Here is a 16861-nt window from a genome sequence, read left to right on the forward strand (position 1 = left end):
GTGCTTATTTCCGACTCGGTCACATTATTTTCAGATGTTGGCGACCAGATTCACTTTTCAGTAACAAATGTTCTGACATTTTGGATTTTATTGCACCTCAAAAGCTTATCTGTCCTCGAAACAAGTCTCAGCCCTGGATCAATGACGATATTCGATCCCTAACTGTCCCAGAACGCTATTCTCAACAATTGATTCTGCCCTAAATGCCTCTGTCAGCTCTCTTTCTGTTATTTCCTCTTTTGAGTGTGAAAAGTTCCTTAATTTTTTCTCCGACAAAATCAGCACTATTCTATGATCTATGATACAGTCGGTTCAGACATTTTATCTATTATTAATAACTATCTGTCCACTGGGACGGTCCCAGCCTGTTTTAAACTTGCTACTGTGACCCCACTTCCCCACTTGATGCAGCAAATCATGCAAACTATAGACCCATCTCTGACCTGCCTTTTCTATCCAAAATTCTTGAAAAAGTTGTTTTTTTCCAGCTGCAAAACTATTTGCAAACTAATTCTATCACTGACATCTTTCAGTCTGGCTTTAAAACCTTGCACAGTACTGAGTCGGCGCTGTTAAAAGTTTTCAATGATATTTTAATGACCACAGACGCAGGTCATACCATGGCATTAGTACTCTTGGATTTGAGTGCAGCTTTTGATTTTGTAGATCACATGATTCTTTTATCCCGGCTTGAACACTCCATTGGTATTTCAGGCACAGTTTTAAAATGGTTTCAGTCTTTCTTGTCTAATAGAACTTTCTCTGTTAGCTTTGGCACCTTTTCATCCTCGTCGGTTCAGCTCACTTGTGGTGTGCCCCAGGGTTCGATATTAGCACCACTGTTATTTTCTTTGTAAATGTTGCCCCTGGGATCCATCATAAGTAAGTTTGGGATATCTTATCATTAAAACGCAATGACAACTTAGCGTACAAAAGACTAGAAGCCTGCTTGCAAGAAATCAAAACATGGTTTACAAATAACTTTATGCTGCTTAATAACGAGAAAACCCAAATCATTAAATTTGGGACAAATAAACATTTAAATGGCGATTCGATTGATCTTGGCGCACTTACTCCGTTTCTTACAGCAGATGTCAAAGATCTTGGATTTCACCAGGACAACAGTCTCAAACTAGACAAGCAGGTTATTACAATAGTTAGCACTGGTTTTTATCATATCCGTCGATTTGTTCTTGTTGTCTTTGCATTTGTATTTGTTGTTCTTTTGGTGTATAATAAAAAAAAAAAATCAACCAAAAAAAAAAACATGTCAGAGGTATTCAGAGTTGCTGTCTAATTGAGTGCTGAAAGTCTGTAGCACATATAATATGTGAGACTCTGTCTAAAACCTGGTAAGGTCTAGTAACTGTGTTCAGTTGGGGTTGGAACTCTGCTGGACACCTTCCCTCTAGGACCAAGTTTGGGCACCCCTGACCTAAAGGCATGTTTGATATTGAATTTTAAAGCTGACTAAACAGACTATTCTATAAAAATTCATACTTTTATTTCCCATTTACGTCATGCATTGATTAATTTATACATGAATCTAATTTCCATGTTTCAGCAGGCACAGGTTGGTTCAATTTTGGTTACAAGGTTGTGCAAACAAAATCCATTGTAAGTTATACATCTAATGTTAGTTTTGATGTTTTTAGATTGTGTTGTAAAGTAAGCAAATTCCAACATTTGACGTCAAATACTGACATTTAGACACAAATTACGGTAACCAAATTCCAACATTTCCTAAACAGCATGATAATAGAGAACAAAACCCAACAAATTCATAAAGTAATATATCCTACAAGACCCTGAGAAGGTGATGAACATGCAAGTAGAAAATACGAAACAGTAGGGGAAGAGTGGGGTAAGATGAGCCATTTTTTACTGCAAAAAAAAGCAGAAGTACAATGAAAGTATCTAAAGTAATTTTCAGGATGTTTCCTATCAATTCGAATAATCAAAATGTATCCATGACAAAGGGTTCTCTGTGTTCCTGTGGCTCAAAACAAATTTCAGTTTTTAATTGTTTGCATTTCTGAACAATATGTTGAATACTAAAGTTGAAACCTTCTCAAAAGGTTTCAAAAAACAGACTAAACAGAGTTTGTAGTGTAAATGTTTACATTTTTGCTTTAAATGTGACTAATATCAGATTTCTAGTGTGAACAGATCATGGTTTTGAACTGGCCCGCATGTGCAAACAAATGATATAAACAGGGTTTCCAGGTTTTTACAACAAAATCTGCCCAATTGCCTCTCAAAACTACTCTAAAACTCGCCCAACTGTGTTCAGGAGGTAAATACCATGTTACAGTGGTTGGGTCAACCCACAAATTTTGAAAACAACCAGAGGAAACAGTGGAAAAAGTAGCCCAACTCTGCGAAGATACGGTTGATTTGGCAACACTTGTGCAGCATGCCAGAAATAAACACGGAGGATATAAAGTAAATGATTATGTGTTATTATAAGCCAGCGAAATTATGCACAGGTAATATGAAAAATAAAAGACAAGAATGTGACATAATACAGTTTTGAAACTTTCATGATATGAGCACTCATGTTTTTCTTGTATGTACAGTGCCTTGCGAAATTATTCATATCCCTTTATTATTTTTACATTTTGTTATGTTGCTGCCGTATGTTAAACTACTGTAAATAACTTTTTCCCACATCAATCTACACTCCCTACTCCATAATGGCAAGCAAAAATAAGTTTTTAACATTTGTGCAAATTTATTAGAAATAAAAAACTGAAAAGATCCCGTTGCATAAGTATTAATTTCTTGGACACTCGAAATTTAGCTCAGGAGCATTCATATTGCTTCTAGATGTTACTAGCCTTCAAGTAGAGTTAAACTGTTTCAAATTCATTTGAATGAGTCTGATTTAGAAAGGCACACACCTCTCAGAAAAGGTCTAACAGCTGAAAATGCATATCAGAGCAAAAACCAAGTCCTGAGGTCAAGATAACTGCCTGTAGAGCTCAGTGACCGACTTGCGTTAAGGCAATGATCTAGGGAAGAGTTCAGAAAAAAATCTGCTGCATTGAAGGTTCACAGAAGCATTATCCATAATGGAAGACGACTGGAACAACTAGGACTCTAGAAAATGTCTGCCAGCCCCCATCCAAGCTGACAGAGCTTGAGAGGTGAAAAGGTGAGGCAAAAAATGGCAGATAATGGACAAATGCAGATGTGCAAATCTTGTCACATCATACCCAAAAAGACTTGAGGCTGTTAAGGTGCTTCAACTATGTACTGAGTTAAGGGTATGAATACTTATGCAATGTGCTTATTTCAGTGTTTAATTTTTAATAAATTTGTAGAATTTGTTTTGTCATTATTATGGTGTATGGAGTGTAAATTGATGTGGGGAAAAGCTAATTTAATGCAGTTTAACATAATGCTGCAACAAAACAAAATGTGAAAAAAAATTAAGGGGTATGAATACTTGTGCAAGGCACTGTAGAGTTTTAACTGTGATGCTTGTGAGTTCTTTCACAACTGATAACATTGAGTAGTATGTTAAATCTTTTAGGTGACTCACACTGCGGTCACATTGCAAAACATCTGACCTTTATCAGATTTAGTACCACAAATGGCAGAAATTCCATGTGGTTTGTGCTGTTCACAGTGTCATGACAAAAACAGATCTGAGTCACATGTGAGCGGGAAAAAAAAAAAATAAATAAATAAATGTATTTACAGTTACATGACAAATTGTAGTCTTATCACTCTGGTGTGATTGTACTGTACATGTAAGCGAGCTACTCAGTGTCCGTCAAAACTCTGATCAGGCTTTTCTCCAGTGTGAATCTTCATGTGTGTTTGAAGGCGTCTTTTTTGAGTGAATCACTTTCCACATTCATGACAGGTGAAAGCTTTCTCTCCAGTATGAGTTTTCATGTGGAGAACAAGGGAATATTTCTGTATAAAACTCCTTGTACATTGAATGTTTGTGTGTTTATCAAGGCTTGATTTTCGACCGAAGCTCTTTCCGCATAGTTTGCAGGTGTAAGGCTTTTCTCCAGTGTGCATCATCATGTGGGCATAAAGGCTGTTTTTGTGCAAAACTCCTTTCACGTTGAGAGCATGCATAAGGCCTCTCTCCAGTGTGAATTCTCATGTGGTTTTGAATGAAACTCTTTCCACACTGTTGGCAGGGTAAAGGTCTTCTCCAGAGTGGATTCTTAAGTGAACATTAAGGCTTCCTCTTTCAGTAAATCTCTTTCCACACTGTTGGCAGACAAAGGGTCTCTTTCCAGTGTGAACTCTCATTTGGAAAGTAAGGTTTCCTTTTCGAATGAATTTCTTTCCACACTGTTGACAGCTGTAAGGTCTTTCTCCAGTGTGAATTCTCATGTGGACTTTAAGGTATTCCTTTCTGTTGGAAGTTTTTCCACACTGTTGGCAGGTAAAAACACTTCTTTTTGCTGTCTTCTGAGCTTTTGTTTCAGTATGTAAGCAACTATATGATTTTTCTCCAGCCATGAAATCATGTTTCCATGCTGGAAATCACCTTCCTTTTCACTGAGCTCTTGACTCTCCTCTTTCAGTGTCATCAGGTCTAATGCAAAAAAAGACAAATCCAAATTAACACCATTTTAAATTGCTCAAAGCACAAACATCAAACCCAGCAACATTTAGATCTTAAACACACTGAACTATTAAAGGAGGAGTTAAATGTAATCGCAAAACCTATTCCCATTATTCAAAGTGATACTGATGAAAGGAGCAATTGTATAATCTTATAATAGATCTATTTATTACAACACTGATAAGACATTATTCAAAAAATATTTATTTATTTTTTTAGAGCTGGACATATTACTAAGGATCAAATGAATTCAACTTTAAGAATGAAAACCTGTTTGTTCCTCTGTATTTATTGATCTATTATTTGGTTCATTGTCATCAGTTAATCAGCATTTCTATCATATTTTCATTCTATCGTCTTCTATTTAGCTCCTGTTATTCAGTCAGAAGATAAGCTCCTATTTTGGGCTTAAATATGAAAAGTAATATTTCACCCTAAAGAAATTTAAAGTAAACATATAATCAATGTTTTTCACCAGTGAAGTGTTTTCCCCCCTATAGTGTGGAAGCATTTCAAATTAAAGACATGGATATTTGGTTTTACATACTTCCTAATAAAATATTAAGATTTAAATCATATTAAGTATCATTAACATATTAACGTATCATATGATGTTCAGTTATAGGTTACTTGTGTGTTAACTAACCCTCCATACTTAATTTTTTATTATCTTATCTTATTATCTTTTTTTATCTAATTATCAGTGAACAGATGAAGAGAAATAAAATAGAATTAAATGTAAAATAAAACAGCATAGTCTTCACTGTAAGAATTAAACTTTTTTTTTTTTTTTTTACAGCTACAAATGCTTTTATCTTGTGTAGTTTGGTTATCATTACAGATGGCAGAGGGAATAGTGTGAGCTGTTGTTGTTTTAAGAGCTGCATGGATCCAATATACTGTTACACACATATTTTCATTCTCAGCTGTTTGTGTTCACTTCAGACATAACTGACCATGGTTTATGTGAATAATCATTATCAATAATCAAGTGCAGCATTTTGACAGTTTTGTGTGTATATGAGCATTTAGGTATGCAGTTTAAGCTAAAAGTTCATGCACAGAACAGTTCTCTGTAAAAACACAAACACATAATTTCACTGATTTGCACAATAAGTTTTATGGAGGAGTGAAACTGCACCACTGGAAAGGGAATGAGCAGAATGGTGCACATTAATCGTTTTATCTTGATTATTATATTTTCATAATCGTTGGAAGCTGAAACTGTATTTTAATTAATTGCCCAAATTTCTTGCAAGAATTAACTAAAAGCTTTCTGCTTCTTGACTTATTGGAACAGAAAATTGGCACAACAGCTACTGCTGCATAATTAAGTGATGAATGGTTTTAATTTTAGAAGCAGATATTGGGTTTAATGTTACAGAAAAAAAAAATGTTCAGGCAAATTCTGTATTATTGTTACAACCTAAAAGCATGATGCCATAATAACAAATGTCCAATGTGAAAGCCGGATATTATCATGTGTCTGGTCATGTGATCTCAACATGTCTGTCGACAAACCGCTTTAATTACGACACTCATAAACATTCTTCACAAATATCATTCACTTCTGTAGAGCTAGACAAACCAGTTAAGCTTTGAGAATAATAAACCAACCTGTTTGTTCCTCAGTTTCTTCTTGTTTGACTCTGAATGTTTCTTCAAATCTTTATGTCTTCACTCTCCTCTTTAATAAACACCATCTTTATAATAGCGTGTCACGTGGATCTCAGTTGATTCAGGAGGGTTTTTCTGTGTCTTTGGACACTTTTGTCCTGTTTAAGATTAGAATAATTAACAGAAAGTAAATTATTCTCAAAAATAAATGCAAAATAAATCTCTATGTGCTCACTACAGTGGTCAGTGCACTGGTAAGGTACTCAGTCAGAGTAATCCTTAATGCAAAATTACCTGACTAAAATAATTTATAGGCATTTATTATTTATTTTTGCCATTCAATTATTTATTCATAACATTTAATAGATTACAATTCCATAAAAAACCTAAAGTTCATGGTTTGTGTTTGTTTATTGTCACTGAATGAGTCGATTCAAACTCTTCAAATCACTGAATCATTTCTCCACTGATTCGGTTCAGATGATTCGATTCGCATTTTCTCTCACTTTCTACTTGAACGATGTACTAATGCTGCCTTCATGTGCTATCGTAATTATGGTAAATACCAAAATCCGACATCGAAATTGCACATGAACACCCACTCACGTTGTAATTTCCACTGGAAAGCTCGAAAATTTTTATGATACCCGAGTTGCCGAGATGGGATAAACTTTGACCTTTCAACATGGCGGACAGTAACGAAACCATAATGAATGGTAAACATTGCATGATGTTAAAAGTAAAAAACTTATATAGGCTATATAAAATATATATACTATACATAGGCTTATATAAAAACGTATATATAGGCTAGCTAAAATAACCATTAGTAAGTATTGTCTTTAAAACAACTCTACTATTCATGATCAATAAGATACAGCCTATAATTTACCGTTTGCGTTTTGATGCATCCTGTAGCAGATGCATTAGGGAGTTTATAACCGTTTTAAAACTTTTACCTAAGTAGCATGTGAGGACAAATTCCGAGTTCGCCATGTTTCTCTTCACTACGACAACAAAAGCACCTGAATACGACACACTGGTAATTTCCACTTCACAAGTGGAAAGCATCATCTTTCCCATATCACATGAAGGCAGCATAATTCACAAATAAGGAGCGAAATGAGTCGCGCATTTTCTGTTAATATGAGGGTGCACTTTACTCGCAACAACAACATAGCAATTCAATGTTATATTTAAGACTGACTCGTTTATTTTGGGTAGCTTGTAAAAACGTTTAAACTGACAACAGTTTGCTTTGATTATAAAACGTAAAAACCACAAACCTTTATTCAGCCGAATCACAACAAATGCAGGGCTAGTCACATCACCAAAACAAAAGTCCCGTTTACACACTGATGTGTTTTATGTTTGTATATCTAGAAACTATTATGTTTTCCGTTTTTAAATTAATGTAGCCTACTTTTACAACACTATACTTTGTGTTTTCTTAACTTGCTATTCATACATAAAACTAGTTACGCTGCTGCATAGTGTTTGGCTGAGGGAGTGACTATAAATCTGACATAATACACTCTTTAGACCAATCAACCTTTTATTTATTTATTTATATAATCTTTGGGTTACAAGTCCGACTCTCTAACCATTAGGCCATGGCTGCCCCCCAAATTAAATATTTAAAGAGGGAAAAGATAGAGGAATTGGAAAGAGAGAGAATATTACTTTGGTAAAGACTAGTAATTCAATGTTTAACTTGTAATTGATTAATGATCCTATTTATGTTTAGCATATTTGCTAGCATTAAGATCATAGCGACACTAAACATTTGTGTTTATGGTAGGAAGGTGATAAACACATCAGACTTAATGGTTGTTTTTTTTGTGGCTCCTGAAAAAATCACGAACAGAATGCAGATGGTGTTCACAGACATAAATTGCCAATTTGCCCGCTGCACACAAACACACTTTCAACTGGTTTGTATTAATACATACTTTATTAAATAATCAGTAACAAAATAACAAATTATCAATGTACAAAACAAAATCATGAGGAACAGAGGTGAACTATATAAACTATACATAAAGAAAAATTGTTTATGTGTGTGTGTGTGTGTGTGTGTGTGTGTGTGTGTGTAAAACAATTAAGACCACTTATACTACAGGGCCGTTGAATGCTTGACTCTGATAGGCTGACGAACGTTCAAGAGGTGTGCATTATTTTCAGGGAAACGCACGGCGAACGTAGTTCCAGGCAGCTTTTGACCACAGTACATTTCTATATCACTTCGCCACACTATTTCAGTTATTACAAAGGTCCTTACAGCCCAAAACAGCAAAATAACCAAAAGCTACAGTGACAATGGTGAAACTAATACATACGGTAAACAACAGGATAAAAGTTAGCACTCACGTTAGCATTTGCGCTAATGTTGTTAGCGCATCTCTGACGATAAACAACTTAAAAACATCATGACAGTTCTCATGCGAGGTAGCAACGGCGTGGTCTTGAAGAAAATGAACTTAAAGTTTAACTGTCAGTAGAGACAATGCTGCCAGTCACCTTTGAGAGACACACAGACTAGAGAGAGGTAATTTACAATCTTCTTGGTGGAGTTCACCCACCTTAAGTCCACCATAACACCGGATGGCAAAAGAAAAATTGTTTCATCCAACTACACATGTGTCAAGAAGGTACACAATATATGCTGCACAATACACCAGAGATGCCCAAAGTTTAGCTCCAACTTGCCTCAACACACCAGCTGGGACGTTTCTAGTATATTACAATCTCCATTCTGTTTTCTACCCTCCCGTGAATAAATATCTGATCATTGCTTCTACTTACTGTAAGTTCATCCTTCTTATTATCGAAGTGAGGTTGAGCAGCTGACCGTCTGGTGCAGTCACAACAACCTGAACACAATTAAAACAGTGGAGATGATATTGGACTTCGGGAACCAAATAATAACTATGTCTGCACCATGTCTGTATTTTCTACACCTTGTATGTATAAACACATTTAGCAAGAAAGCTCTTTCTGATTCTGATCATCCCTAATTATCATTGAAATGACTACATATTTCTTGGTACACAAAATGAAAATATTGATGGGGAACAAAGGAACTGTAAATCTGAACACAGTTTTCAGTTTTACAGTATAATCTGTATAATTATACTTAACACTTGTTCAAATGTATTAAAATAACATTGACCAAACAAAAAGGTGAATAAAAAAACAATATGCTGCCAAAATTTTGTTCACCCTCCCAAAGTATTTTTCTCTCGCCCAGCCTGATCAAAAGAAGCCCAGTTGGATGGAAACATGTACAATCTGGCAACACTTTTCATGGTTCTGTGTTTTGAGTGTCATGTGAAAACCAGGTTTGTCTGCCAGTCTGTAAAGTCACAGATAATAAAACGTCCACTAGATGTCAGTGTCAGACAGACACTCTGAGATCATCCCAACATTTTGTCAATTTGGAATTATAATTTAAGCAATTTTGAGATATTCAGCTCCAAAGTTTTTTGCACACCATGCCCCTTGGTAAATAGAAGCAAGTAAACAAGTTGTCACAAAATACAAATGTGAATAACTAAATTTTGATAAACATGTGAGGAAGAACCTTATAATTCCAAGGTGATGACACGTAATATATTCCAGGATGTTGTATTTTTAGCAAAGAACTTAAAATGATCTTTATTCTGCAGCAATGCTCAAACCTTGGTGGTGATGCTGCATTAGCTATATACAACAACATAGAGGTGCTTAACCATTCGCTTGACAAAACCAGAATGAGTCAGGGGCAGCGCTCAGGACAGCGTCCAAATGTGGAACTAGTGTTGTTTTTGGCGGCCGATTTTAATTTTAGTTTTAGTCTAGTCTTTGTGTGAAGCTGTCATTTTAGTTTTTATTAGTTTTAGTCACGTTCATATTCTTTTTAGTCTAGTCAAGTTTTAGTCGACTAAAAGTCTGAGCATTTTAGTCTTATTTTAGTCAGAATTACCCATGACTATTTTCGTCTAGTTTTAGTCGACGAAAACTGATGACATTTTAGTCTAGTTTTAGTCAACGAAAACTGATGACATTTAGTCAATTTTTTGTCAATGAAAATTGTATTTTAGTCTATTTTTAGTAATGCAATTTTATTTAATCCAGTCAAAATAGTATAAGTAGAAGTATAGACGAAACCAATGTTTTCTTTTAGCCAAACCCATTTCAACCTTACCTTATAAGCTCAAGAATACATCCATTCCAGACATGGAAGATGCTCTAATTTGAAATTACAACATTTATTTTACCTACCAAACATGTTAGAAGTACACACACATAAATTGAAATAAAATAAATACTGACTGCTTCGTATTCTGATTCAAATAACACGAACCACTTGCACAGGATTCAAGTGTCATTCACTTCTTTATTAAGAATAAATCATAATACGAATAAATATGTACGTGTAGTTTTGTGCATGTTCATTTTCTAGTAATTCCGCTTCAAAAGCACTTCTAATAATATTAGTCAATTTAACAATATCCTTAATTTATTTGATCCTCTATGTCTGCACAAATCATGCTTGTACTTTTATAAGTTTATTTACCAATTAATTAATTTGTGTAAGTAAAATATTTCTTATGGTTTTCGTAGCACACATTGATTCATTTTATGAAACTGTCCAAAAATCGCTTTGACATCTGGGACGCAAAATAAACTTTTTCCACCTTTGACCACAAGATGTCATTAGTGTGCAACGTGTTGAAAAGCTTCGAGTAATGAAGCTTTTTAGATCCAGTTGAGGGGAACGCTTTGGTGCTGGAAAGCTTAATTTTCCCATCACTACTAAAAAGTATGAAAAAATGTATGAGTCGTTTCTTCTTTTTCTCCCAAAGACGAACCTTTCTCTGTGTCAAACCTAACTTTGTTTGTAGCCGCGAGTGTGGCTTGAGAAAGTGACGTCGCCTGTGGTTTAGGCTAGAAGGGATAAGGCTCTGGCTACTGGGCATGCGCACATCAATCTAACGTTATAACATTTCGTTTCGTCTCGTTTTCGTCGCCGAAAATGAAGAGACATTTTAGCATAGTTTTTATTTTGTAAACCACATTTAGTCTCGTTTTTATTCGTCAACGATATTGCATTATACATTTTGTTATAGTCATCGTCACATGACCAGCATTTTCGTTTCGTTTCGTCTCGTTTTCGTCATGTGATAAAGGTTCGTTGACGACCATATTTAGTCATAATTTTCGTTGACGAAAGCAACACTATGTGGAACAAGACATTGCCAGGTTTCAGTTTGCAGTCATGACCAAAAACAATTATACTTCCTGTTTGCAATACAATTTTTTCACATTCATTCCCTTATTAGATGATTTTATCCAAATCAACTAACTTACAATAGATTTGCATAAGCACTAGTCAGAGAAAATTATGAGGTCTACCGTTTCTGCTATCATGCTTTATTCACTCAGCAAATATCAGAGAGTAACTTTATTTGTAATGATTTTTTTGTCATTTGGATTTTATGGTTCCAACTTACACTATATTGCAACTTACACTAAGTATTCGCTCACCTGCCTTGACTTGCATATGAACTTAAGTGACATCCCATTCCTAATCCATAGGGTTCAATATGACGTCGGGCCACCTTTGCAGCTATAACAGCTTCAACTCTTCTGGGAAGGCTGTCCACAAGGTTTAGGAGTGTATTTATGAGAATTTTTTACCATTCTTCCAGAAGCGCATATGTGAGGTCACACACTGATGTTAGATGAGAAGGCCTGGCTCTCAGTCTCCGCTCTAATTCATCCCAAAGGTGTTCTATCCGGTTGAGGTCAGGACTCTGTGCAGGCCAGTCAAGTTCATCCACACCAGACTCTGCCATCCATGTCTTTATATGGACCTTGCGTTGTGTGCACAGTCATGTTGGAAGAGGAAGGGGCCAGCTCCAAACTGTTCACACAAAGTTGGGAGCATGGAATTGTCCAAAATGTCTTGGTATGCTGAAACACTTCAAAGTTCCTTTCACTGGAACTAAGGGGCCAAGCCCAGCTCCTGAAAAACAACCCCACACTATAATCTCCCCTCAACCAAACTACACTTGGCACAATCCAGTCAGACTCCTGTAGTTCTCCTGGCAACCACCAAACTCAGACTTGTCCATCAGATTTCCAGATGGAGAAGCGCAATTCGTCACTCCAGAGAACGTGTCTCCACTGGCGTCTCCAGTGGCGGCGTGCTTTACACCAGTGAATGATCAGCACTCTCTTCCAATTTCGATACCATGGCTGAGGTGAGACCCTTGAGCAAGTAAGGCTTCCCCCCAGTGTGAACTCTCATGTGAACTTTGAGGTTTCCTTGTTGAGAGAAACTCTTTCCACACTTAGGGCACGTGAACGGCTTTTCTCCACTGTGAATTCTAATGTGGCTGTTAAGGCTTCCTTTCTGAGTGAAACTTAGTCCACATTGCAAGCAGATGTAAGGTTTCTCTCCAGTGTGAACTCTACTGTGCCTTTTAAGGGTTTCTTTTTTAAAGAAACTTTTTCCACACTGTTGGCAGGTGTAAGGCTTCTCTCCAGTGTGAATTCTCATGTGGTTTTTAAAGTCTCCTTTTTGATTGAAACTATTTCCACATAGTTGACAGGTGTAAGGCTTCTCTCCGGTGTGAATTCTCATGTGCCTGCTAAGAGACCCTATTTGAGTGAAACTCAGTCCACATTGAGGGCAGATGTAAGGTTTCTCTCCAGTGTGAATTCTACTGTGCCTTTTAAGGGTTTCTTTTTTAGTGAAACTTTTTCCACATTGTTGGCAGTTGAAATATCTCTCTCCAGTGTGAACACTCATGTGGACTTTGAGGTTTCTCTGTTGACAAAAACGTCTTCCACACTGTTGGCAGGTATAAGGCTTCTCTCCAGTATGAATTCTCATGTGGTTTTTAAGGTCTTCTTTTCGACTGAAACTATTTCCACACAGTTCGCAGGTGTAAGGCTTCTCTCCGGTGTGAATTCCCATGTGTCTGTTAAGGGTTCCTTTTTGAGTGAAACATAGTCCACATATAGGGCATATGTAAGGTTTCTCTCCAGTGTGAATTCTTAAATGGATTTCAAGGCTTTCTTTTTTAGTGAAACTCTTTCCACACTGTTGGCAGATGAAATTACTTCTATATTCTGTCTTTTGAGTTCTCTTTTGTGTAGCCTGTTTAGTTTGTGAGCAACTAAACACATTTTCTCCAGTTAAATCATGTTTTTTATACTGATCTTTGTCTTCTATTTCATTTAGTTCTTCACTTTCCTTTTTCAGCAGCATCAGGTCTAAAGCAGAAAGAGACCAATACTAGTTAATCCCATGTTAATGGCACCTAGTAGCAAAACATCAATACATTTCAAAACAAGGGACGAACGGGGTTTGAGCGAGGTCTGCAATTGAATACGACAGCACTAAGCTTCTGAAAGATGAGTTGTCTGCAATCCTCTTTTCAAGATTGTTAACTTGTTACTTTCTTCAGGAAATGTCCCAAATACATTTCAAACTGGGAGTTATCAAACCCCTTATGAAAAATGGAAGTTACCAACTGTTATCATGCCATGTTTAAACAGTCCCTCCAAGATTTAGCGTTTCTGTGATTTGCAGAATTTAACCATATCAAATCTTTATCAAATAACGATTCAGTGGAGCTTGCAATTTTTCTAATTGCTGCAGATTTTGGGCCTGAGGTGACATGAGATGTAATTGCAAAATGTATTCAGCCAAAGCCCACTTCAAATCAATCACACATTCTCTCTAATACACACAGATCTGTGTAATACTTCCATCAACCAGTTCAGTTTATCCACACTGCCCGTATGCTGAGTAAAAGTGGTATATACTCTGTAAACAAGCCCAAAATACACAAGGAGATGAATTAAAATTCACTCTCTGACAGCAGGTGGTGCTTATGAATCAGCAAATATAGTGCAAGGTTACCAATGTAGAGACAACAGGTGTGCTACTTTTTGACATGTTTGAGAAGAAAGGAAGTCAAACAGCTTTTATGTTTTCAAATTGCTGTTCAGATTGTATTCCATTCAATATTTATCAAACCACTAAAGACTATATTCATTTTATGTATTCTTTAAAATGTTTTTAGTTATTTTAGTTATATTATAAAACATCAACTTGCTATTAGCTGTGTAAAGCTAGAAATAATTCAATAATAGTCATTTTTTGTTGTTGTTTTTTTATAATGGAATGCTTTTATCTTAAGACTAAATATAAAAGACTATAAATATAAAAGACTATAAACATAAAAATGTATAAATTTATTGTTTTTCTCAGTGTTTTATAAATTACAGAGCCGAATGGTTCTTGAAGTCAGAAAAGTAATAAAAAATACTAGAACAATGTTGTCTGGTATAATTTCACTGTAAAATATTGCTGCAAATCAGTCATTTGAGGAGAACAGAGCAATTATAGACAGATCTCAAATTTCATTAGCAGATCTCAGCTTTCATCAGTTTTAGAGAGAAACTGTATTTGTGAGCTATTTCAATCAGGATTAAAGCACCATAGCAGTACATAAACTGTGCTTATTAAAGCTGCAAATTACTAGTTTTTGGCATATAACTGGGTTACATACATTTCTTCAGGTGCTGTTAGATCTTTTTACAATACAGACCATGCCGTTCTCTAGGGTTAAGCAATGTTTTGGTATTTATGGACAAGAATTAGCATGATTTAAAGGGATATTTTTACCCAAAAATTTTAGTTTCCCCATGAATTACTCACCCTCAAGGCATCCTAGGTCAGTGGTTCCCAATTCCAGTCCTCGCGACCCACCACTCTGCACATTTTGTGTGTTTCACGCATCGCTTCCGACGTTTGTTCTATTCCAACGTTACTGCCCTTCAAAGTGGACATCACAGGATAATCCGCCATTATTCATTAGTTCGAAGCGAGCGTATGTGTTCCATTTGAAGGTCATTAAAGCGTGCGAGACGTAAATTTTAAATGCATTTATTTACAGATGCACTTATGTCACACTTCTCTAGTAAGTTTCATCTGTGTGTGAAGACGCTACATGCGGTGGCGTAGTGCAAATATGTGAATGAATGTTTCGAAGTATAGTAAACAGATTTCCCCCGCTTAGGGAGCAGGGAGCAATGAACACTTTGCAGGGACCATGTCAATCGGATCGCAGTTCCTGCACGGACCTCACTTCTAATGAGCTGGTTATCTGAATCAGGTGTGTTAACTAAGAGAGACATGCAAAATGTGCAGAGCGGTGGGGCGCGAGGACTGGAATTGGGAACCGCTGTCCTAGGTGACCCTCTTTTTATTATGACACTTTTTAAGTTAATGACGTATGAAGAACAGACCCTAGAACAAACTGTTGTGTTTATATGTATACATTGTTAACACTGTGTATTTACCTTAGTAACTGTAGTTTATGTAACCCCAAAATCCCACTCTTTTTTCACTGTGTTATTTTGTACATTTTAAAATGACTCAGTGGCTCATATCAATTTACTAATTTAACTGAATTAAAAATAATAATTTGGGACTACTGTAATCCCTGCTGAAAAAACAGCATATGCTGGTTAGGCATGGTTAGGCATGTTTTGGACCAGCATAAACCAGCAAAGGACCAGCATAAACCAACTAAAACCAGCCTCCAGCACCAAAACATACCTAACCAGCATATGCTGTTTTTTTCAGCAGGGATAGCCTTATTTTACTGATTTTACACAACAGGGGGTATATTCACATGTTATGCAAAACAAAAATGATGGTGTATAGAATTGTTTTAAGATTTAAAAATAGAAAATAATAGTTTAACTCGACGGAGCTTCAACTCAAGACATGCGCTACAACAAACAGGAAGTGACGTCAAAAACGGCAGCAGGAAGTTTGGCAAACCACTGCTTTAGTATCATTTCTGTAGAGCTGCACATTTTAATAGATATCAAATGAGTGAGCCGAGTTGTGAGAATGAAAACCAACCTGTTTGTTCCTCAGTATCTTCATGTTTGACTCTGAATGTTTCTTCAATCTTCATGTCTTCACTCTCCTCTTTAAAAAAGGTCATTATAATAGTGTGTGTTTGGACACTTTGTCTGTTTAAGATGAGAAGAATTAACAGAAAGAAAAATAAATACAAACAATATCTGGGTGCATTTCAATCAGATCCCTAGTTCAGGGACACTGGTAAGGGACTCAGCTAGAGTGAGAATTAATGGATTTAAATTACCTGAGAGAGAAAAAAGAAACCTAACACTAACATTTATAAAGGGACACACATTATATAAAAAGTTTATTATGTATTAAGATATAAAGAATACTCATTTGTATGTTATTTTTGAATAAATTACACTTTAATGAAACTTGCGGTTTGTAAATGTCATTATTGCATTTACACTGTTTTGAGCAGCAGGTCTCTTAGCGTGCATCAATTCGAGCGAAACAGTGACTCATTTAGCAAAGCATTGATTCAGTTGACTCTGAGTTCAGAAAAGCTCACTACTTGCCAGATACTGAATTCGTGTTTAGGATTAACTGATTCACTGTATAGGGAGCTTTATTTACACAAACTAACATTTATATGTTATATTAAGTATAACGATGTTACATTTAATAATAATTAATTAACTTTACATCGCTTGTAATTAAACACTATAAACAAAAGTGTATCAATTTAAACAATGTAAAATATTAAA

General features: G+C 35.8%; 1 protein-coding gene and 1 pseudogene across 1 annotated transcript; both read right to left on the minus strand.

The window, feature by feature from the left end:
* Positions 1-1870: 1870 nt before the first annotated feature.
* Positions 1871-4557, minus strand: LOC141336614 (uncharacterized; annotated as a pseudogene).
* A 6187-nt stretch (positions 4558-10744) lies between these two features.
* LOC141336612 (uncharacterized) lies at positions 10745-16257 on the minus strand. The gene is made up of 2 exons (XM_073842312.1): positions 16149-16257; positions 10745-13480 (listed from the first exon to the last, which is right to left on the minus strand). The coding sequence occupies exons 1-2, from the start codon at positions 16231-16233 to the stop codon at positions 12411-12413; spliced, it is 1155 nt and encodes a 384-aa protein (XP_073698413.1). The 5' UTR covers positions 16234-16257; the 3' UTR covers positions 10745-12410.
* Between the last annotated feature and the right edge of the window lie 604 nt (positions 16258-16861).

The sequence above is a fragment of the Garra rufa genome, chromosome 6 (assembly GCF_049309525.1).
Source record: "Garra rufa chromosome 6, GarRuf1.0, whole genome shotgun sequence".
NCBI lineage: Eukaryota > Metazoa > Chordata > Actinopteri > Cypriniformes > Cyprinidae > Garra > Garra rufa.

Bases quoted from the DNA above. Each gene is read 5' to 3' on its own strand.
- LOC141336612 (XM_073842312.1), bottom strand. From the start codon at position 16,233: ATGACCTTTTTTAAAGAGGAGAGTGAAGACATGAAGATTGAAGAAACA. The intron at 13,481-16,148 runs GTTGGTTTTCAT...TTTCTGCTTTAG, and splicing joins AGATACTGAGGAACAAACAG to ACCTGATGCTGCTGAAAAAG.